The 24,571-nt window shown below is 35.4% G+C and overlaps 6 protein-coding genes across 6 annotated transcripts; 5 read left to right on the forward strand and 1 right to left on the reverse strand.

The window, feature by feature from the left end:
- Positions 1-166: 166 nt before the first annotated feature.
- Positions 167-3,615, forward strand: LOC108199663 (nuclear transport factor 2). The gene is made up of 8 exons (XM_017367589.2): positions 167-336; positions 762-1,077; positions 1,169-1,395; positions 1,485-1,635; positions 1,735-1,856; positions 1,966-2,028; positions 2,360-2,423; positions 3,090-3,615. Exons 1-8 carry the CDS (start codon positions 181-183, stop codon positions 3,278-3,280), a joined length of 1,290 nt encoding a protein of 429 aa, XP_017223078.2. The 5' UTR covers positions 167-180; the 3' UTR covers positions 3,281-3,615.
- Positions 3,616-4,554: 939 nt separating this feature from the next.
- LOC108205845 (protein BASIC PENTACYSTEINE1) lies at positions 4,555-6,299 on the forward strand. The gene is made up of 2 exons (XM_017375941.2): positions 4,555-4,738; positions 5,232-6,299. The coding sequence occupies exon 2, from the start codon at positions 5,238-5,240 to the stop codon at positions 6,096-6,098; it is 861 nt and encodes a 286-aa protein (XP_017231430.1). The 5' UTR covers positions 4,555-4,738; positions 5,232-5,237; the 3' UTR covers positions 6,099-6,299.
- Positions 6,300-8,077: 1,778 nt separating this feature from the next.
- On the reverse strand, positions 8,078-9,619 carry LOC108224141 (COP1-interactive protein 1). Its single transcript, XM_017398717.1, has one exon. It carries the CDS (start codon positions 9,617-9,619, stop codon positions 8,078-8,080), a length of 1,542 nt encoding a protein of 513 aa, XP_017254206.1.
- Positions 9,620-11,985: 2,366 nt separating this feature from the next.
- LOC108213986 (small ribosomal subunit protein mS78 (rPPR3a)) lies at positions 11,986-13,340 on the forward strand. Its single transcript, XM_017385772.2, has one exon. The coding sequence runs from the start codon at positions 12,090-12,092 to the stop codon at positions 13,263-13,265; it is 1,176 nt and encodes a 391-aa protein (XP_017241261.1). The 5' UTR covers positions 11,986-12,089; the 3' UTR covers positions 13,266-13,340.
- Positions 13,341-16,302: 2,962 nt separating this feature from the next.
- LOC108194798 ((R)-limonene synthase 1, chloroplastic-like) lies at positions 16,303-18,920 on the forward strand. Its single transcript, XM_017361739.2, has 7 exons — positions 16,303-16,611; positions 16,701-16,962; positions 17,053-17,425; positions 17,536-17,754; positions 17,843-17,984; positions 18,086-18,337; positions 18,438-18,920. Exons 1-7 carry the CDS (start codon positions 16,387-16,389, stop codon positions 18,738-18,740), a joined length of 1,776 nt encoding a protein of 591 aa, XP_017217228.1. The 5' UTR covers positions 16,303-16,386; the 3' UTR covers positions 18,741-18,920.
- A 992-nt stretch (positions 18,921-19,912) lies between these two features.
- LOC108214879 ((R)-limonene synthase 1, chloroplastic-like) lies at positions 19,913-23,347 on the forward strand. Its single transcript, XM_017387120.2, has 7 exons — positions 19,913-20,211; positions 20,312-20,576; positions 20,839-21,208; positions 21,922-22,140; positions 22,233-22,371; positions 22,492-22,740; positions 22,893-23,347. Exons 1-7 carry the CDS (start codon positions 19,987-19,989, stop codon positions 23,187-23,189), a joined length of 1,764 nt encoding a protein of 587 aa, XP_017242609.2. The 5' UTR covers positions 19,913-19,986; the 3' UTR covers positions 23,190-23,347.
- Positions 23,348-24,571: the final 1,224 nt, after the last annotated feature.

The following is a 24,571-nucleotide window of genomic DNA, read 5'->3' on the forward strand; positions in this document are numbered from 1 at the left end:
CCTTATTTGTTTTAAAGATGACAAAAAACTCGATGGATGAATTATTTCATTCTTTTTCTGTCTGTCCTGCACTATGTAGTGGATGAATCGAAATCATGTTAATATATGGTATGGAAACTGATAGATAACTCCATGCTCTTAAATGACGCTCTTGTTAACCAAGTTAATCCAGGCTCTAGGATGTTATCAGCTCAACATGTAGCAGACGCATTCGTCACGCAGTACTATCATATCCTACGAGTTTCACCTGAAAGTGTTCACAAATTCTACAAAGAATCGAGTACACTTGGCCGCCCAGGATCAGACGGTATGATGTCAATATCTACAACAATGAAGGTGAGCTCATCAGTGCTTTTATAGTAATAATGAAATACTTCTTCCAGCATTTACATACGGTCAGCTATAATTGAGGTGCAAATTCTTCTAATGGTACTAATCTACATGATAGAATTTGCAAAATAAGCATGTATTGCTTGATTTCGAGAACATGTAAGGTTCCTTTGAACTTAAATAACTTCTAAAGGTTGGAATTTTGGTTTATTTAATCAATAGTTGTTTATTTGTAGAACTGAATTGGAACATTAGCATACTTTACATCTTAAACAGTTAAACTAAAAGGACACATAAAAAAAGTTCTTGGTTGTACATTTCTTGCACAGTTCATTTTTGTCAAGTTGTCTTCGTAGTAACCAATACATTTAATTGTATTATTACAAATTGATTTGAGATTTTTAAAGTATTAAATTATTTTTTTATTTCAGGAAATTAATGATGCTGTGATATCCTCTGCTTATAAGGCGTGTGATCCTATTACGGAAGCTGTGCATGCCCAAGACTCTATAATGGGATCTGTAATTGTTGGAGTGATTGGAACTTTGACTGACAAGGAGAGCATCAACAGAAAATTTGCGCAGACCTTTTATCTGGCACCACAAGAATGTGGTGGATTTTATGTTCATAATGACTTTCTTTACTTTTTAGATGTGGACGAGCCTACAGCATCATTGTCAGGTCCTCAGTTTCCTGAGGTTCTTGCTGCACCTAAATCTCCAAGTGCTTTATCAGCTAAAAATTCTGGTTAGTTCACTTTTTTCTCGATTATGGTAATTCATTGGTTTGGATAAATTCCATTTTGTATGATGCTCAATCAGTACATTTTACTTTTCAGAAGTTGCTGATGTTCCAAATGATGAGCAAGAGACAATATCTGTGCCTGACCCAACTCCGAAGGAGGCATTTGAAAGCCTGCCTGACCCGACTCCAAAGGAGGCATTTGAAAGTCTAAAAAAGTTAGACACTCCTGCTAGTCCAAAAAAGAGAAGTGAACTTCTAGTTAAGAAATCTGCTGGAAATATTGAAGAAGATAGCTTCAAGAAAGTATCTTATGCATCAGTTGTGAGTACATACTTTAACTTTTTAATCCTATATATGAAGTTTATTCTTTTATTTTCTTATAAAGCAATTATTTTCTTCTTCATTTGAAGTTGGCTAGAGAAGCTCCTCTATCGACCCCTGCCCAAGTGTCTTCGCCTCCTACATCAGGTCTAATTAAAGCTGGCCCGCCGGCCCCGGGCAAAGCAGCATCAACTCCACTTAGTTCTGCTCTGGGCATTAATGATGGATTGGTTGCAGAAGGTAATTTGAGCAATTTCTATTTTCTCAGGGGAGTGTGTTAGTGGTAGCAAATCCTTGCGACAAAGTATTTGTGCCCTCTAATTTTTCAAATATGTGCAGCACCTGTTGGGATACATATTAAGGACTTGCCTTCGGGCATAACACAAGATGCTCTTCTAGAGCAAGTCAGGAAGTTTGGTGCTGTACGTCCAAACAGTATCCATATTAGAGAATACCCTGAGGTTAGTTGGGTTCACATTTATGACACTACTTTGTCACATTTTTGATTTCCAAGTTTAATTCTTAGTTGCTAGTAAATATAACAAGCTTGTATGTGAATACTTTGTTCAGGACGGATATCGTTTTGCTTTTGTGGAATTTGAATCTGCGAAATCTGCCCGCAGTGCTGTAGAGGTACTGTAAATAGACTTATCTATATACTTCTGCTTCTTTATTAGCAAATTATCCTTTCGATATTAATATCTGGTGTACCCTGTTGCAAGGACCGTGGTTCGTAGTAGGTTTAGTGCATTATTTGGTCTGGTGTGGGTTCGTGTATTTCTGAAGTCTACTTTAGCTGAACTTGTAAATGACCAACTGAAAATTTAGTCATCTCTATGAGTTTGTGCGTGGACGTTACATTGACTAATAATGAATCCTTGTCTTCTTCTTATCCTTATTCTTTACCCTCTATACTCCCTGCCCCTTTCTCACATGCTATACCTCTTTTATGTTTAAAATGCAGGCTGGTGAAATTTGGATTGGTGGCTGGAAATATGAAGTACAGTACAAAAGATCATCCAATCAAGGTATTCGAACTAACACTATTCCGCAGATATCTACCATACTTGATAATTTCTGGCTACATTCTAAACTAGAATATGCACTGCACTGGTAATTTCGTGGTACTGCTTTCTTGTGTTACATGATGTGTGTGTTTCTGTTAGATATTGTGAGATATATATGATTTTGATATGCAAACTTTCTGCTATAAGAGTTGACAGCAAGTCAATGCAACCTTTATGTTATGACAAAAAAAAAAAAGAAGATGCAGCCTTTATGTGGAATGCATCTTATAACTTAAACTGTTAAAAACAGTGATGATACTAAATGATAATTGTAGCACTTACATACAACAGTTACAGTAAAAGAGTGCTACACTTACCTTTTATTTTTGTTGAGGACATTAGTTACCATTTACAATTTCTTGACGTCTCCCCCGGAACATGTATTAACGAGGCTGCACATTGTACCGGGGCCAAAATTTGACTTTATTCCTGCATAATACTTCAGCACAATTAAGTAATAATAGGAGCACACTCAGTGGCCCTGTGGCTACTTGCCCAGAAACTTTATTCTCAAGTTGCATGTTTATATAAATTCTTAAAGAAAAAACATGGCCCAGAACTTTACAAAGCTCATTCATTAGCAGTATTACTCTCATGTCAAAAGATGATATTATTTTTTCAATGCAGGTGGCAGCAACCAAGGTCGGTCAATGCATGGAAGGGGTGGCCATCGAAGTGACAACCCTGGGAGCCGCGATTGGGAAGGTCGTGGTGGCAGGGATGGCGAAGCTCGTGGGCCGAGCTGGAGGAGCTCAACGCAAGATCAAGTTCGTGGTGGCTCTTCAACTGCCACAAAGCGTAATACAGTCCGTGTGTAGCAGAAAACGTTACCTTTCCAGAGTTGCACAGACATGAACTCCTGAAATTTGGTGCAACTCTGGTTTTTTTTTCTTTCACAGAGGGTATACTGTATCTGGGATATTGTGTAGCATAGCTTAGAAGTTGCATAGACATAGAAGATCAATATCCAATACCCTTCTCTCATATAGAACTAGACTTTATCATTTAGTGGCAAACTGGCCATGTCTGTTGTTAACTGTTGTCGGATGTTAAGGCCTTGTAGAAGGCTTAAAATTGTGGTTTTTCTAATTTGCAACTTGTTTGTAGTAAATTGTTTCAAAATTAGGATTAATGTTCTTGTTGGCTTTTTACTTGACGTTGCCATTCCAGTGAAGCTCCAGGGTGACTAATCAGGTAAAAACAATGATGCCACCTTTTGGCAACGTTGCAGTCACTTATTTCTATCAGTTTCGTAACAATGATTTATGAGGCTTTTGTGATTTGTGAGGGCGGGTAACATTTGAGAGATATGTTTCCTACATATTTTAAGGTTTTATATTTTCATAGATTGATTTAAATTTTTTATTTTGAACATAGATTTAATCTTCAATTTTCATTCAGAAAAAAATTAAAAATAAGTTATAAAACTGTATTTTATATATTCTTTAAATACGTATCAGGTTTAAAAAAATATTTAAGAAATAAGAGTACGTTGTGACTTGCGACTATTGAAATATACTTATCATTTATGGTTAGACATATCTGATAACGATGAAATAAATTAAATATATTTTGATATTAGTATATTATTTTGTGGTGTCATATATTTAAATATTTAGGAAGTGCTTGAAAAGTTTCATATACATACATAAATAATTAAAAGAACACACATTTGAGATAAATTAAATGGGATTTTAGCATATTTTGCTGCTAGAAATGAGAAAAGTATAAGAAAAAATAAACTTAAAGATTACATTTTGGGAGGATTTGGTGACATCCCGAGTCTAGATTTATTCACGAGATATTATATTATTTAAAAGTTAAGTACCGAGTTTGTTACAATATTTTTTAATGATCTAGTGAGCTTTCTTTCAGAAATAGATGATTTAAAAGGACTGAAATTTCGGTTAAAATGCTTGGTTTCACATTGCATGAATACAAGTATAACAAATTCCGAATTCAACTCACATATATTACGGGAAATATTTAAAAATAAGATAACAAGATTTCTAATTTTCTATGGACAAGTACCATGATATGATGGGACCCTGATGGTTGTATAGATTTGTTTCCATTTTCATTTACAAAAAATAATAAATGAAATGAAAGCACTATTTTAACACATAAAACAAGAGGACTCAGGTCTCTCTCTCTACATCTCTCCTCTCTCCTCTCTCCTCTCTCTTATCTCTTTCTCTCTCTCATTTTCTTTCCTTTCTGGTTTCTCTCTCCTCTCTCAAGATCAAAACCCTAAAACATCTGTTTTACTCCCACAAGTAAGTTCTCTCTCTCCCTCCCCCTCTCCCTCTCTCTCACACACATATATTTTTGTGTATGTATATTGTCTTGTTGTTTCTCTCTCTTAGATATGTTAATTATTATATGTCTCTCTCATACATCCATATAGTATTTGTGTTGCAATTAACCAATTTGATGCTCTGTTTTCCAATTTACACATAAAGATCAAATTTTTATTCTTCAATTTTATCTGATCTACTCAAAATTAGACTTTTTTGATGCCTGTAATGTTCTGCATTTTGATTATTTGATTTGTGGGATCTTGTATATCTTTCATCAGATCTGCAACTAAATCGTAAAAATTAAGAATTGTTCTTGATATTTATATGTATGGTTGTATGTTATATGATTTCAACTGTATGGGATTCTGGGCATTTGTTATTCTTCATTTATATGATTTAGAAATGGTTGAAAGAGATGGGGTAATGATAAAAATGTAATCTTTATGGTGTTGGTTGCGGTTTTTTGTAGTTTTTGATGGATGATGATGGGTTGAATATGCGGAATTGGGGCTATTATGAGCCTTCTTTTAAGGAACATCTGGGTCTTCAGTTAATGTCACCAATTGGTGGAGATCACAGGGACACGAAGCCTTTTCTATCTTCGCGTGATCCAGTCATGTTGAATGCTAATGGGGCTTACCATCCTCGCAATTGTGTGGTGTCGGAGGCGCCTGTACCTATGAACTACATGATGAGGGATAGTTGGATACAAAGAGATAGGCTTATGCACGTGCTACCTGGAAACTCGAGTTTTGGTGTCAATCCTGAGGCTCATTCTAGTCATACAATGCAGATTATGCAGCCAATGGATTCACTATCAAAGGATCAGGTGTTGACAGAGGATGTTAAACCGGATATTAGAAAGGGAGGCAGCAGTGGTCATACAAAGAAACGACAAGGCCCTGTTACTCCGAAAGCCCCGAGAGTCAAGAAGCCAAAGAAGGGTCCAGCTGTATCAAATGATAACAGGAAATCCTCCACTCAGAGGCCCAAGGCTGTAAAGAAGAGTGTGGAAGTAGTCATTAATGGGATCGACATGGACATTTCAGGTATACCTACACCTGTTTGCTCTTGCACAGGAACTCCCCAGCAGTGTTACAAGTGGGGTTGTGGAGGTTGGCAGTCTGCTTGTTGCACCACCACCATTTCAACATATCCTCTTCCAATGAGCACCAAGCGCCGGGGATCCAGGATTGCTGGACGGAAGATGAGTCAGGGTGCATTCAAAAAGGTCTTGGAGAAACTCGCTTCTGAAGGTTATAACTTTGGTAATGCAATCGACTTGAAGTCACATTGGGCAAAACATGGTACTAATAAGTTTGTTACAATAAGGTAGATTGAATTCACACATTGAGTAGTGTACTGTACCTCCGTGGTACCTTGTTCTTAACCTGTATATATCCATGGCCCATTCAAGAGGTTAGAGTTGTACTTCGTAGTCATGATTCTTGTTATTCTGAGATTTTAAACACCGAGGTTCCATAACATTTGTTTAATTTCCATTCTATTTTATGCTAGAGAAGCCTTTTCCCCGTTACCTTGACTTGAATTATGGATGTTCGTTCATTATTCTAATGTAATGTGAAAATTTTCCTTTGTTACTGCAGAATTAGTTACATGACCCTCTTTTGACTATAGACTTTCTGGAATTGAACCAGTCCTCATATTGCACTCTTTTATAGTAACAGCTTGCTTTTTTTGTTAGTGTTTTAGTTTCTTGAGCTTTCATGGTTTCTCAGGGAAATGTAAACTTGAACTTTGGCCAATCAAGTAGTCCGAAGAGATTTTATTTCTTTATCAGAATATCACAAGTACCATGTTTATACGGACTGGTGTGGGGGCCTGGGGTGGAATGGAATGAAGGTTATATAAACAAAATTTATGGAGAACGAAAGAATGTAGGAGCAATCAGTGAGCAAACACCAGGGGGAAGAAATTTTTAGTGATGCTGATTGGAGGGAAAATGAGGTAGAACGTAGAAGGACAATGGAGTATCCTTCCAGAAAGGATGGCTTAATATTCTAGTGTAATTTAAATAACAAAAACAGTAATTGACTTGCAAAAGCTAATAGACCTACTTGGATAGGGATGGCCTTTGATCTAGTTCTTGATTTTAGATTATAATCCCAAAATAAATAAAATTTTGCATATCCTAGAAATCATCTTTCTCTATAGACTATCTGCTGGAATGCATTTTGATGAGAAATATACAATTAGGGATGTGAAGAACTTGTGTGTTGAGCTCCTTTCTTTTGGGGAAATTGAACATTTTGTTTGTTGAACGAGGACATTCTTCTGGGTGCGACGCTGCACTTGATTTTCGTGAGGACATTCTTCTGGGTGCGACGCTGCACTTGATTTTCGTGTTCCCTTTGTTCTATTGGACGGAATACCAGTAACCGCACTTGTTTGTACTAGTACAGAAAGCTATAGTTTCATCTTAACATGTAAATTCTTCTGGACCAAGGTTTCCAAACCATTCTACAATGCCTTTTTTGTTTCATTAAAGTTTCTCAGTTATCAAGAATTGGCAAGACCCAGCATTTTGTCATCTCAGTGTTGCTTTGAATGAGTAATCTACTGTATATAACTTGCCATTCGGGCCCTTGTATGGAGTATAATGTTCTGGTATACTCTGGTTTCATTTGTAGGTTTAAACTTTTCACTAGGATCAAAACCGTAATTCAGTTTATTTATTTTATAATTTTTAGTGTGTTTTTGGGTACATATCTCTTCTGTGTATAGTCCTGGCACCTCCTTACCTAAGAAGTGAAATCCTTGCCAGATTACTCAATTTTGTGTGTGTGTATACATGTTCTCTAAAAAAAATTATGGTTTAAGATCTTATAAAATGTCATATCATAAGATTTTGGTGAAAATGTCCGGAAAGGTTCGAACCGACTTGATACAAAATTCAAAAATGACATGATCTTAAGCTGATTAACATGAAGGAAATGACATTTTATTTTTCTAAAAAATTAGTTGAATTTATTTATTCAAAATCATCAAAATCTGCGAGTCTTAAAACATGAGGTCGACAAGTTTATAATCACAGGGGTTACATTTGGTTCGGAAGTTATCAAATCACAGCATTTCAAACTTGTTAATCTAAACACAGTTCGTTATGTTAATATGATGTTGGTGAGTAGTGTAAAAAAAAGGCATGCTTAGAAACTTATTGTTATACTGAGGCTTCAAGGCCTCAATCTTCTGGTAATATAACAACAATCTACGGCTAGAATTTGGACACAACTACTCAGAACAAAGAGTAATAGAAGAGAAGAAAATCTCTGACTTTAAAAAATATTTTAGGAACTATAAGAAACCGTTCCAACTTGCCATGACCTGATTTCTTGCAATCATATCAGAAAACGCTTTCTTGAGCAAATCATAACGACTGATATGATAATCTTGCCACACACATAACTGTCGTATTGCCTCCCTTTTCTGCTCCTTCAGAAGGTGCATGTCTTCTGCATTCTCTATAACAATTTTTACCAACTCTCCCACTTTGATCTCTAGTTTTTTGTTTTTCTGCATCAACTCAGTAAGTTCTTCTTCCCTGTCAAAGACATTCACATCTTCTGATAAATTGGTATCTGCAATACCTTTGGTTTGTCTGTGTACCATGTGCATCCTGTTCAGTTCTTTCTCCTCCAACTGTTTTTCCGCTTCCTTCTCAGTCTGATCATTATCCTTATTATGATTAATTTCAATCTTATTTTGGAGCGTGGCAAGCTCATCCTCCTTCTCCTTAAGTACCCCTTCTAGTAAAATTATTCTGTCATACAGCTTTTCATTTTGTAACATTAATTGTTCGACTTCATTATTAATACCTCTCGATTCCCCTAAAGAATTCATCAGCATTTCCAATTCTTGTATTTGGATTCTCAAACTATTCATCTCTTCTGCCATATTCTGCTCATCTGCAGTCTTACGCTCTAATTCCTCTTTCAAACTATCCGCCAGCTTGAGGAACTCTGACATTTCATGAGATTTTTTCTCAAGTTCTTGCTGCAATACAAGTATCTCATCTGATCTCTTACCGGTTTGAGATAACAACAATTCTATTTTTCCTTCTTGAAAGCTTAAGGAATCAATCAAAAGGTTTTCATTATCGTTGAAATTCTTCAAGACAGCAAAAATTTCATCTCCTTTCTCTTCCATTATCAGTTCAAGTTCAGCAATTCTATCTTTTAATATTAAATTTTCCCCACATATTCTTTTTGCTTCGTTATCTTTTATCATATTGGTCTCTTTCAGCCCTTGATTCTGAATACTTAAAATTTGCAGCTGACTTTCCAAAGCATCCAGCTGCCAGTCTAGCGCTTTTATCTTTTCCGATTTCTCAACCTCAAGAGCATGATGTGCCTTAGTAAGATAATGAACTTGATCCTCTTTCTCATCTAGCTCCTCTCTTAGTAACTTGAGTTCGCTAATTAGCCCATCTACATCTGCTTTTTCGACCTTGCTAGATATTGAAACTGGTTCCACATAAAAAGCTTCTTTAACCACTTCTCTTACATCTTCTGCACATGGACTTCCAGATTTATAAGCAAAATAATCTCTGTCAAATGAGGAGCGACCAGTACTATTCATGACAGTCGTCTTTGGAGTATAATACATTTCTGATTCTTCACTATCATAATATGAAGTGGATGAAGCAGTGTCCTCGTCACTGACATCTTGCTTTCCCTTTTCCTGCGAATCTTTGTAAAAGAAGTGAAGTAAATGGTACTGCTTGTGAAACTCCTCAACAAGTTGAATAAGTTCGGATTTTTTCTTCAGGACTGTTTCATAGCTGTCATGGTTCATACTCTTGGCAAGCTTCAGAATGTTATCGATGCTACTGTCCATCTCTGTAATACACAGACAGATTGTGACTTGACTTGAAATAATAATCCAAAAACTCGACTTGAAATTATAGTCCTAAAATAAAGGTATTTCATGTTCTCACATATCAATTTTATAGCTACATAGAGATGCTTGCACAACCAACAAATTCACGAATGAAGAAACTAGGGATGAAGTATATCGGATAAGAAATTACAATTGAGGCAAAGAAACAGGATGCATTTTCTTGTTTTGATTTATTTATTTTAGGTTAGAAAAAACTCCCCTAGAACTTTACAATGAAAATATTAAACCCCCACCCCCCCCCCCCCCCCCCCCCCCCCCCCCAGATGCCATGATTTCATGAGGATGCACACTTACGTCTTAGTCTTTGCGGTTCTGCATACCACAAGGATCCAAATTTTGGATAAGATGATGGTAGTAAAGCTTTAAATTGCAGTGTTTTGGGCTCTATACTTTCTTTTGACAACCTCCAATCATATTGTAAGAACTGGGGATTAGTTGGAGATAATGGGTTATTTAGTGTTATCCATCTCACTTCATCTTTTTCAAGATTCTTGCGAGAACGCAAGAACTGGAATGAATCCTTCCATCGACGATTAGCCCGATTAGCCATCTATGCTCCACACATCAGTCTGGCTCAGGCAACAAACTCAAGATCTGAAAATTTGTCACACAAGGTTCTAATTCAAAATATGGAGCACAAAACCTTCATTCACATCTATATTAAATCAAGAGCTGCTATTGATACTACCATCATCATCACCATAAATTCACCCGTAAACAATTAAACATAAAGATATGAACTATTGAACTCGTAAAAAGTAAAAGCAAACGGTAAACCTTGTTATTTGAAAGATCAAAACATAAAAACAAGCATCACTAAGGTAAGCAGTATATCTGCTGGTATCTGTCTTGAGTACATGTTTACTAGACATCGTCAATTTGAGTTCTTAAAATTGTTGCAGTGGAGATAAAATTAAAGAAAAATCAACCTATCCAATTAATTTCACCAGCGTAGATTTGAGGGGATATATTTGGTCTTCGAGTGGGTACATTGTTTTCGTGAAGATCGCCGACTTACATAATACATATAATTGATGCATATGACATCAAATGTGTCCACAAAAACAAACAGCATATAAAAGTACCAACATTAACATGCATGAAGGAATCATGAAAATCCATAGATCAGAACAAGAACAAACGCATACGATGATGCATGATGCATATAAAGCAAAATGCATCATGCATGCAATTGAAACAGAAGCTAGACAACAGAGGCAACAAAAATGTGAAAAATTATTTTGACACCAAATCTATCTTCCTATAATTAAATTATCTGTCATTATGTAGAATGGAAAGAAAAAATCACCTTGAATCAGGAGGATAGAGGACATTCTTAATTAGAATGCAATCTCGATCTTTTTACAATTTTACACAGAACTGTGTAGAATTTCTGCCCAGCACCCAACATCAAACCAAAGGAAGAAGCATATCATGTGTATCAGTTTCCTGTTTCTTGAGAATTGAGATGCACCGGAAGTCTAGAACTCTTTTGGACCTGTTTCCTGTTGGAAATCTTTGTCATTCATAAATTTTGTAAAATTTTAGAATTTTGTCAGTTTAATAATATTTTAGAGTTTAATAATATTTTAGAATTTGCTATATTTAATAATATCTTAGAATTTGTTGAATTTAATAATATTTTAAAATTTAACAAAAATTCAAAATTTTGTAATATTCTAGAATTTGTCAAATTTAACATTGATCAAAAGATTTAACGTAAAAAGGGGAATGTCTGATGTTATATTCTTCAGCATTCTCACACAGAAAGTAAATATTATTAATATCTATTATCATTTATCAATATCAACAAAAAAAAATCAACAATTTTTTTTTGAAGTAAAAGGTCATCAATTATTAATATAACAAATAATTAAATTAAATAAATCATGTTGAAAAACTTGAACCGAGACCACTTCAAGACTGAACTCTAAAATATAAAACGTTTCACTACGACTGTTTGGGGTTGCTGTTGCAGACAGCAACAGCAGTTTTTTGCTAAAAAGCAGGTGAAAAACTGTTTGGTAAATCGAAAAGCAGCTTTTCTGAACAGCAGCTTTTAACTGAAAAGCTGCTGTTAGAAAAAGCAGGTCCTCCCATGCTTTTGGAAAAAGTTTTCAGCTTTTGCAGAATGCTGTTATAGATTTCATTATAAAACCTCACCAAAAACATTATTTTTTTTTAATATTATAACTCAAAATAAGTAATATCAAAAAATTACCAAACAGTCAACAGCACTTATTTTACCAGCACTTTTTCTGACAGCACAGCAATTTTTAACAGCACTCCCAAACATACCCAAGTAAAATTTTAAAATTGTGGGTTAATCTTATCCGGACCGATCAAAACCTAAAACCCTGAACCTCTCCTGATTCCTAAAACCCCATCTCACAAACTCTCATCTTTAATGTCTTCTTTTGGCCGTCTTTACAAATTCTTCTCCACCGCCGCACCGGCCGTGTCAGAGACAACCATCTCCGCCACCAAGCAAGCCATAGCTACAACTCCAAAGCCCAACAAACCCACCAAGCCCACCTCACAAGCAGCTAGACTCAAGCAATTAGCCAAGAATTTCAAGAAATCATCTAAAAACCCAAGCTTTCGCTTACGAATACCTTACTATGAGTCCACTGTCTATCGTCTCGCTGCTGCCAAACAGTTTAATTTGATTCAAGATATTCTTGAGCATCAGAAACAGTTTGATAGCATTACTGATGAGCGTTTTACGGTTCGTCTCATTTCATTGTATGGTAAAGCTGGGATGTTTGATAATGCCAGTAAGCTGTTTGATGAAATGCCTGAACTAAAGTGTGAGCGTACGGTTATTTCGTTTAATGCCCTTCTTGCTGCTTGTGTTAATTGTAAGAAATTTGATAAATTGGAGGCTTTGTTTCGTGATTTGCCGGGGCAGTTGGGTATTAAGCCCGACAGGGTCTCATATAACACGCTTATTAAGTCGTATTGTGTGATGGGGTCGGTGGAATTGGCTGTTGGAGTGATTGAGTTGATGGAGAGTAAAGGGTTGGCGCCTGATTTGATTACATTTAACACAATTTTTGATGCGCTATATCGGAACAAGAAAATGGATGATGCTGAGAAATTGTGGGTGTTGATGGAAAGCAAGAATGTGATTGCGAATGTAAGGAGTTATAACCCGAAGTTGCGAGCATTGGTAGCGGATGAGCGGATTTCGGAAGCTGTTGAGTTGATTGAAGAAATGAGGGCCAAGGGGGTGATGCCTGACATATATAGCTTTAATGCCTTGATTCAAGGTTATTGTTTTGAGAAGAATCTTGAACAAGCTAAGAGGTGGTATGGAGAGCTCGCAAAATGTGATGTTTCTCCAGATCGTATGACTTATGAAATAATGCTCCCATTTGTTTGTGACATTGCTGATTTTGACTATGCTTTTCAGCTCTGCAAAGATGTTCTTAATTCAAAACATCGTGTTAGTATGTCAGTGATTCAGCGTGTGGTAGATGGATTGGCTACAGATCTAAAATCTGAAGAAGCAGAAGTGCTTGTTGATTTGGCGGATACGAATAATTACTTTCACTATAAGCTCAAACTTCCAGCAGAATAGTTAGTAATGTTTTTTGTAGGATGGTCTAATAATGCTTTTACTTTACTTATATGGAGATTTCTGTTTTGTGTTTTCTGTTTTGTGTCCGGCATTTACAAATGGAGCAGTTGATTCTGCTGACATTAATTTTTGGGCAAATAGTTTAGAACCTGCATTGGCGAAGAAGCTTGTGTAGACTAATCACACCCTAGGTCCCAGGAATAATTGTAAACTGTAATGTAACTTGTTTTTTTCTAGAAAATCATTTTGTGTGCCTCAACCAAGATTCCCTGACTGGTTAAGTTGGTTGATCATATTTGGTCACTTTGACAAACTCGTAACGGTCATATTTAGGTCGGGCGGAGACTCCTATGTTGTTCATGAGCCCTTTTCCGGTGATTTGTTGAGTTAGTTTGCAAACGGCGGAGTTTAGTTTGCTTAAAAGCTTGCAAGCCTATAATGTACATAGACAAATATCAGAAAAATGACCACATATCTCACAAAATGGATAAGTACTGTCTAAAATAGCATATATGAAAAAAATGATCTCAAACACTAGTTATTAACGCCTGATAATCTAGTGTTTTCGATATGGGAAGAAAACGCCAAATCCTGTAGCGTTTTGTTATTGTAACCTCAACAAGATGTTATATGATGTAGCATTCTCTTCTTTTAACCCTAACAAAACGATATAAAAACTAGCATTCTGTTCTTTTAATCCTAGCAAAACGCTAGACGATGTAGCCTTTTGTATGCAAATCTAAAACGCTACACGATATAGCGTTAATAAATGATATTTGGGGCCATATTTTCGGATCGTGATATTCAAGGTATTATAATCGGGGGCCAACACTTTAAATATCAAGGAGAAACTGTTATTTTTATATAAAAAAAGGAGAAACTGTTTAGATAGAAAATAAATGAAAATTAAAAGAAACTCTTCCTAATTACATCATCTTATATTCATCAATCACTCCTAAAATGATATTAGGGATGACAAAAGAAATCAAACACTCCTAAAATGATATTAAGGATGATAAAAGAAACTGATGAGCGATTACCAACACCTTTTATAACTTGTCAATATCGCCTACAATCACGGGTAATAGGCTAAAACATAATTGAACTGGACCGGGTTACTGAACTCAAAAAGCTTGCATTTACATAATTCAAGAAAATAGAACTTGCATTTAGGTAACGGTCAATAACATAAATAACAGAATAAAAATTGAACTTGCAAGTTTTGAATTAGTTCAGGGATGTTTAGCCTATTAACCCTTGCAATCACTAATAATCATCTTTGTTTGTCACCATAACTTACCACAATTAGAGACTACTTATCACCATCATACACATCATCTCTTCATTATTATCATTATGGAGGTTCTAAAACTATAATTGATCATCAATAATCGACCATTAATAATTAACACAAGTAGATTTTCTCAATTGAAAAAAATAAAAACGGTTGATTTTAGAGTATAACACAGTAATTAATGAAACATATATGGATAATTTCTGTAATCGTAAAAAATAATTATGAAATTGATTTTTAATTTGTATTTGATCGCTAACTTCAGTATATATATTCACATATTTGGAACCATCTGTATATTTCTAATTACTGATCTCCAAATGGAAACTCACCGTACACCATGCAAATGGATCAGTTGTCACTAGTAGAAACTTTTGTCAAAATAGGCATTTCATAAATTCCCTTTTTATATGAATGATTTGTCACTTGTAGAAACTTTTGCTAAATCCGTATATTTCTAGTTATTTTCTTTTTTCCATTATTATAAAAAAGTTAGGATTTGGTGATCTTCATTGACGATAAAATATTGAAACATACTCCACCAGCTTCGCTTCTTTAAAATTATCTGTAGTACTGGTGGATGCAAACAAACAAATTTGGTACACAAATATTGAAGACAAGGATAACCAAATCTGTCACTGGAACAACTCAGAGTTCTGTATAATTTGGACTTATAATCACCTTCCAACATCCCGAGATTTTAAGAGATTTGATTAACAGAATTTATCCATGCGACTTCGCACTAAAAGATTTTATTTGAATAACATCTACGCTTTTGAGAACATATAACTTCAGGTCATATCTGTCCTAAAGAGTTAAACCAGGATCAATGTTTAGGGACTATAATCTTTTTATTATTTTCCCTATAGATTACAATCTTGCTCACTTTGATTCCATGAATTGTCGAATTTCGCTTTGTATGATGATTTGATAGATCAAACCCTGGCCACTTTAGTTGGATATACTGGCTACTGCCGAGTTCAGTTTTGTATCATGGTCATCGTTTTATAAATTCCCGATTTAATGATAAATACCTGATTAATTCTTTAAGAATATTTAATCGATTTGTCGATTACACCCTGATTTGACTGAAAATTCATGATTTATCCAAAACAATCTCCGATTCCCCATTTGTACAAATATGATCATGATATGTAAAGGCTCTTACTTATATATCTATATTCAGCCAAAAAAAGAAGAAGTTTAGCTAATGAAAAAAAAGAAATTAGAAGCTAATTCTTTATTTTGATTCCTGTGATGCCCCCTTCAAGCTAAGAATCTGTATGTATGGGTCTAAACCTGGCCCCCACATACCAATTATATATAGCAAAATATTATTAGCAATCTGATATCAGAGTACTTGTATATATTCATAAATTTGGAACAGTTGTTTATTTCTGATCATTGATCTCCTACTGGAAACTTACTGTGCTCTGTCCAGAATCAGTTGTCACTTGTAGAAATTTTGTCAAAACTTTACATTTCATTGGTTTACAGGTTTTGATCGAGTAGTTATTTTTTTTTTCAATTATTATGATTATGATTTAATAATCCTTGTTGACAGTAAAATATTAAGACATGCTTCGCTAAATAATTCAGAATTACTTGAATATTTCTCGGTGGTAAGACTGAGTGCACTAGTTGAATTCTAATTGGCGATGGTAAATTTAGCACACATATCTTGAAGACATGAGCATAAACGATTACTTAACTCGATCAGGACACTTGCTCTGCAAGGATTCACTATAAATTCATAATTGATCTAATACATTTTACGTAGCATATATCACTCTCAGTTTGAATTTTGCATATTATACTCTGCTTATAATGGCTAATGTACTTGCAATTTCTACCCCATTCATAAGTTGCAACTTGAATAGGCTAACTCCGCGCAAACATAATAATGTGATGGCCTGCAAGTCTGTCATTAAGTCCGTCAGTGGAACAACTAGAGTTTCTGTTCCACCGGAGCCTGTTGTAAGGCGATCAGCAAATTACAAACCTTGTTTGTACGACGACAAATTTTTGCAGTCAATGAAAAATGACTACACGGTAACTTCTCCTTTCATTGTTTTCAGTATTCTGTTAGAAAATAAATATTGGTTTGTTGCACTCGATGAAAATTACAAAACTCTGAACAGGGTGAATCATACAAAGCACGAGCTTCTGAGTTGAAGGAAGAGGTGCGGGCGATATTTAATAGTCTGGTCGAGCCACTAGAGCAACTTGAGCTGATTGATCACTTGCAAAGACTGGGATTAGCTTATCATTTTGAAGAAGAGATAAATCGTTCCTTGAAGACGATACATTGTCAGACTAATGAGGGAAATCAAGAAAATGGCTTGCATGAAACTGCTCTTAAATTTAGACTTCTTAGACAACATGGACTTTATACATCTCCAGGTAAACTCTTCTATGAAATTTGACTTCAATTGAATAGAAAAAAGCTTAACTATATAGTTTATACTAATATCTTATCTTTTGATTGAGCAGAGGGTTTCAAGAGATTTACTGAAAATGATAGCTTCAGTAAAGAGATTACTGCAGATATAAAGGGACTCTTAAGTTTATACGAAGCAACGTACTTCTCTATTGAGGGAGAGTCCCTAATGGAGGATGCCTTTCATTTTACGAATAAATCACTCAGACAATGTCTCAAAAATATTTCTGATTTGGACCTCCAGATGCAAGTTACAAATGCTTTGGAGCTTCCATTACAATGGAGGATCCCAAGATTTGATGCAAGGTGGTATATAGATTTGTATCAGAGAAGTCCTGAAATGATTCCTGCAGTACTAGAATTCTCAAAGTTGGACTTTAACTTCATGCAAGAATTTAACCAAAAAGAACTTAAGGATTTGTCGAGGTATAGTAAATTTATAAATATACTTATTTATATGGTTAATCGAAATAAATCCCATACCTGGAATCATTTAACCTACCTGCTTAATCTATATCTACTCTTTTGATATACAGGTGGTGGAGTAAGTTAGGCATGGGAGAAAAACTTCCCTTTGCGAGAGATAGGCTGGTGGCATCTTTTTTCTGGAGTTTGGGGATTTGTGGCGATCGTAAAGATGCATATTGCCTAGAACAATGCACTAAGATTATAGAGCTTATTGGTGTATATGACGATGTTTATGATGTATATGGGACGCTGGATGAGCTTGAACTCTTTACCGATGTTGTGGAGAGGTTCGAGCTTCTTAATTTTTGTCTGCTTTCATTATATGTAGTACAAAAATGGCATTGCTTTAATTTGAATCATCTGGCTGAACTTCAGGTGGGATTTAAAGGCGGCAATGAAAGAGCTTCCGGACTACATGAAGCTATGCTTTTTGTCTTTGTACAACTTTGTTAATGAAACGTCTTACGACATCCTCCTGGAGCAGAACATAGATGTTTTACAGCATCAAAGAAAATGGGTACCTCTCCTCCCTTGCAGCTTGTCTCAACTTGACAAATATTAAAGTATAGGTTGTTAGACTGTAAATGAGGCGTTAACATTGTTTTTCTTGTGCTGTAGTGGATGGATTTGTTACTGAAGCGTTATATAGTGGAGGCGCGGTGGTATCATGGTGGATACCAGCCGACTCTAGAAGAACACTTGAGAAACGGATTTGTGTCATCAGCAGGCCCCATTGTAGGACTTTACTCCTACATGACTAGTGCTAATCCGATCCAGGAAGATGTCATGGAGTTTGTAGTGGAACTTCCGGATATTGTACGCTTGGCATATGAAATTTTTCGACTATCTGATGACTATGGAACTGGATCGGTACTGATCTGATGTATACTGCTTGGTATTTGTATTTACATTTAATTTTTTTATTTGTTGGACGCGGTTATTATAGAGTACTTTTGTTTGGATGTAACAGGCAGAGTCGAAGAGAGGAGATGTTCCATCAACACTACATTGCTACATGTCTGAAACTGGTGTAACGGAAGAAGTTGCCCGTAAGCACATGATGGATTTGATGAGGAAGAAATGGGCACAAGTAAACAAATGTCGATTTTCGGGAGATATTAGTCCTTTATCTTGGCATGTTGTTGATCTCCTGCTGAATCTTGTGAGGGTGTCTCATTGGTTGTATAATGCTGGAGACGATGGCTTTGGTGCAGAAGATGTTGTAGCCGAATCCACATTGTTTTCCCTTGTTGTGAATCCTATACCTCTTTAAGAAATCATTTGATGATGGTATGATCTTTGTATGTGAAGTTGTAAGGACTGAAGGGCGTGTGTTTTTCCGAGTGCAGTGTTTGTACTGTGTGTTTCTTGTGGCATGTGCTACCTATTTACTCTCATATTAAAATTCTACGCGTGTTCTTTTCTTGGCCAAAAAAATGAACTTTTCAAAATATTTTTCTGTATTAGTAATTTATTTATTGCATATTTTAATTAATTGATTTTTTTCATATCTGGCTTAGGGAGATAACATGAATATTTTGATTTTAAATAATAATCTTCTAGATGAGACTTTAGATTATAGGCTTTCGCTCCATCATTTGCTATTTAACTAAGGTTCTCGGAGATTATATACTTCTATCTTCTGTTGTCCCGGAACACTCTGACTCATCCCGAGAAATATTAGAACATGTACTCACTCATCTAGAAGGCTATAAGCCTTGATTGTCAAAAGAAAAAAAAAATAGCTGTGACTGATTAAATTACACATGGGCTGATAAAAAAAATAAAAATGGTCCATATTAAATTACACATGGGCTTTTAATGATAAAAAAATAAAAATGGTCCATATTAAATTACACACGTGTTTATAAGTGTTCATGTTGTTTACAAACCTGGTCCTGTGGTCCATGTATGCACGGAATTTTCCAGATCACTGATCCACATCCACGGCTGGGGCCTGGGAAATTACTTCATACCTATAACCTACCGACCTAGTTAAGCATCTGTGGAAACTTAATACGTCAGTGGTCAGTTAACATTTTTTATCTCATATAGTTACCAGTAGTATAATACTTAAAATAGACAGACAATTTCGTTTGGTATTTCATTTGGTACAACGTACAACTCATATAGCATTATGCAAATTGAATGCCGCTGGACCAACTGTCCAGTTTAAATTTAATGGGGTATGGCGACAACTACAAACTTATCGGACGTTTGAATGGTAGATAGGAGTGAGAATCGGAAATGAAATGAGGGGTATGAGAATACCCATCACATGGGAATGAGGTTCCCATTTCATACCACAAAATCACTCATTCAAACACCAATATATATGATTGAGATTCCGATCCCTGTTAACCAGACTCATTAATCATGAAACAATTAACGGCAGTACACAAACTTGAAGACACCATGTGCAACTGTAGCACGTTACCATTACTTGACTATATATTCAGCAGTAAAAGTAAGCAAAAGTATCACTAACAATTATATTTGTGTTTCATATTCTCTCTACTATGGCCTCTGCATTTATTCTGAATTCTCCATTAGTCACCTGCTGCAACTTCAGAAGATCCCTCCCATGCAAACCTAAATTTTTGACACTAAGCAAGTCAGTTGTCGAATTCGTCACCGGAAACGAGGGATCTGTGTCACCAGAGCCTATCAGGAGGCGATCAGGAAATTATAAACCTTGCATGTGGGACAACAATTTCTTGCAGTCTTTGAAAACCAACTACACGGTGTTTTTTCTGTTTTTATCTATATATCTTGTTCTTAAGACAGAAATATGATTGCATATTTTACTGAGTACTGAATGAGGTTTAAGAAAACTCTGAGCAGGGTGAACCAATCAATGCACGAGCTTCTATGTTGAAAGAAGAGGTACGTTTGATGTTCGATGATGCTGTTGAGCCGCTAGATCAACTCGAGCTGATCGATCTCTTGCAAAGACTTGGGCTAGCTTATCATTATGAGGAAGAAATACAGCGCACCTTGAAGAAGATTCAGAATGGTGAGATTAATGTTGACGATCGGGAAAAGGACTTGCATGCTACTGCTCTGGAATTTAGGCTTTTTAGACAACATGGATTATTTATATCCCCAGGTAATTAAACTGATAGTCATCTGAATTAGTGTGCAGATCAACAATAATTTAAGAACAAAACTTTATAAAATTCAAAATAAAAATCTGTCATAAGCGTTCATAACAGTAATTATTGTACTCTGGATACATGTAACTACCTTAGTTTTAATTTGCATAAATAAAAACACATGCAGTGGTGGAGTAAGTGGTACCACAGGGACCGTGCATTTTGTAATAAAGACCTCTAATTTGTTCATACTAACTCATTTACCATCTTCGACAGAGGGTTTCAAGCAATTCATGTCAAATGGGAACTTCATGTGTTCCGGTGCAGATATCAAAGGAATGTTGAGTTTGTATGAGGCCTCGTACTTCTCCATCGAAGGAGAGACATTAATGGAGGCTGCTTGGTGCTTCACGAACAAATCACTTAGAGAGAGTTTTCATAATGTTACTGACGTCGATGTTCAGATTCAAGTTAGACATGCTTTAGAGCTTCCGCTTCAGTGGAGGATCGCAGGTTATGATGCAAGATGGAATATAGATCTCTATGAAAGAAGTAGTGACATGATCCCAGCAGTTTTAGAATTTGCAAAACTGGACTTCAACATTAGACAAGGATGTAACCAGAAGGAGCTGAAGGATTTGTCCAGGTAGTAAACATATATTCAGGGTTAAATATTAAGTAGGTAACTGACTGCGTCCAAAAAAGTCAAATAGGTCACTCATTGAAAATTTGACTCGAGCTGATCATCAATTAACTTAAATTGATCATTCCGTTAAAGTCGAAAATTGAAATTACTCAAAATTGTAAAATGGTACTCCCTCCGTCCCATTTTATGCGACCTCATTTCCTTTTTGGACGTCCCAAAAAAAATGAACTTATAATACTTACTATTTTTGAACACTACTTTTCAATATTACACCCACTATCACTATATTTTATACTCTCCTTTCATTAACTAAACACTATTACACCCGCTACTTTCCTCTACTATCTCAAATCTATTATTAAATATTGATTGGTCCCACCACTTTACCCATTTTTCAATTACATTTACTACGTTTAATCTCCGTGAAAGTCAAAACAGCTCGTATAAATTGGGACGGAGGGAGTAACATAGGAGTGTAGAGCTCATTTTGGGTTTCAATATAGTTATTAAAATTTGCTATTTGACTCACGGAATCATGGTAAAACCCGGCTTTGATTCTCCTTATTTTTGAGGTTTCGAAAAATCAATGAGATTCTTCTGTTTTGGAAGGGATCTGCCTCTTTTTTATCTCTTCTCTGCTCTTTATTCGGAGCATCCAGTTTTTTTTTTATAATATATATATATATATATAAATTAATATCTTTTATATATAGGTGGTGGTGTACATTGGGGATGGCAGAGATACTTCCCTTCGCCAGAGATAGGTTGGTGGCCTCATACATATGGAGTTTGGGGGTTTCAAGCCGGCCTCAGGACGGGTATTGCAGAGTACAATTAACTAAGTTAATTGAACTGATCGGTGTATATGACGACGTTTATGATGTCTACGGTACTCTGGATGAACTTGAATTGTTCGCAGATGTCGTAAAGAGGTTTGAGCTTCTTGATATTCTTGTCTTAATTTCATTATACATGATACAAAACAAGTCACTACTATAATTTTAATCATATGGGGACTTTTCAGATGGGATGTATCTGCAATTAAAGAGCTTCCTAACTATATGAAGATTTGCTTCCTGTCCTTTTACAACTTTGTTCATGAAACGTCTTTCGACATCCTCAAGAAACAGAACACTGAAATTTTACCACACCAAAGAAAATGGGTATTCTTTCCCAACTATCTAGTACTAATGATCAAAATTTTTGCTTAAAAAAGAATCCATTTACTATTTTTCCAGTTTGCAAGGCATTCAGCTATTAAGATTGTTAATGTTACGTTGTAGTGGACCGACTTGTTCAAGCATCAGCTAGTTGAATCGCGTTGGTACCATGGGGGACACCGGCCAACAATGAGAGAGTACTTGAGCAATGGACTTGTGACCATAGGAGGCCCCATTGGAGTGCTTTACTCCTACATCTGCACAGCGGATCGGATTGAAAAAGAAGAGATAGAGTTTATAGAAGGCCTTCCAGATATTGTACGCTTAGCATGTGAAATCCTTCGATTGGCCGATGATTATGGAACTTCCTCGGTAATCATAAATCTAAATTTTTGTGAACTTGGGTGCTATATTTAAATCGATGCAATATTGTCTTTTATTTATGCAAATTAGTGGCGGAATTTTATCTATTTTTACATTTTGGTGGCAGAATTCCAAATTTGTAATATATGTGTTTGTTGCAGGCAGAGTTAAAAAGAGGAGATGTTCCGTCATCAATACAGTGCTACATGTCTGATAATGGTGTTTCGGAAGATGTTGCCCGGGAGCAAATGATGGATTTGATGAGGAAGAAATGGACCCAATTAAACAAATGTCGATTTTCGGACAATCAAAATCCTTTGTCTTGGCATTTTGTAGATATTATGCTAAATCTAGTCAGGGCAGCTCACTGCATGTATAATGCTGGAGAAGATGGCTATGCTGATGAAGATGGTATAAGCAGAGATACTTTCTTTTCCCTTCTTGTTGAGCCTATATGAATGTTCTTTCTCTGCTCCTGCTTGCGTTTATAGTAAGGTGCCTGCAGGTAGCACCAAGGTTACGGTTGTAGTGAATGATAACTGGTTTGGGATTTTAGCTCAATATGTTCAAGATGAGTTTGAGATTGTTTAATTAACCATAAGGTTGTCTGATTTAATATTTGTGTCGAAATCATACTCGATTCTATTGAAGGTAAATATAATTCTTTCAAATCCTGAATTATAAATTGTTTTTAGATTTTGGAGTTTTATTTTACCACAGTTTTGTGATATTTTGTGATATTTCATAATATAGTGGATTTTGATGAATTTATTAATATTTTTATTATTAATAAATCTCTCCAACATCTTTAATTTTTAAAAGATTTATGTTACAAAAGTACATATTTTGAAGTTTGAATTAACCAAGGTTGTGAAATTCGGAAACGGTTCAACTTGGTTTTGTTCTTGAAAAAACGAGCACTCTCGGAACATGTAATCGGATATCAATTTCTCATATTTTCTAGTATTTTAAATTTATATCACTATATTAGTAATAAACTAATAATAATTTAAATCAGAACTCAATATATTCAAAACAAATAAAAATTTACTAGCATCACTGGTCACTAACATGTCATTGAATTTTTATTTGAAAGTTTTGACTGAAACAGTCAACTCCAAGTATTAGAGTATAGTTCGTTAGACTGTGAATCAGGCGTTAACATGGTTGTTTTTGTGCTGTAGTAGTGGATGGATTTGTTCCTCAAGCGTTATATAGTGGAGGCGCGGTGGTATCATGGAGTTTATAGTGGAACTTCCTGATATTGTAGGCTTGGCATATGAAATTTTTCGACTATATGATGACCTTTATTTTTCGACTATTTTAATTAATAAAATAAATGTGTATGTATTATCATTATATTTATAAGGATGTAAAGTAAAACAACTTAGACACATATTTTTTAAATTTTTTTAGGAATCTCTAATATTTCTGTTGAGATAATATTAGAAAAACCTATAAAGAGTAGGTTTTCTTTGTCATTTGAAAACGTTCTATAACATTATTTTTGTGTTCCAACGTACTAGTTATACTGCAGTGGTAATGGTAGCAAAACCTCTTTCTGTACAACGAAACTGACAAATGTACGAATAATTTATTTAATATTTATATTTCCCGTTTTAATAAAATTATTAGTTGGACGTCAAATTTGTTGGTTGGGATCTATTTGATAAACGGTCTTTCAACAGAAAATCCTTTGATAAATTAAGGTCCAGACTGATCAAATTACACATGAGTTTATAATAATACACGTGTTTAAAGTGTAGATGTTATTTAGAAGAAAAACCAGCTGCAAGTTGCATGCTTGGAATTTTCCTGATCACTGATCCACCGTCCACGG

The sequence above is a fragment of the Daucus carota genome, chromosome 1, assembly GCF_001625215.2.
Source record: "Daucus carota subsp. sativus chromosome 1, DH1 v3.0, whole genome shotgun sequence".
Classification (NCBI taxonomy): Eukaryota; Viridiplantae; Streptophyta; class Magnoliopsida; order Apiales; family Apiaceae; genus Daucus; species Daucus carota.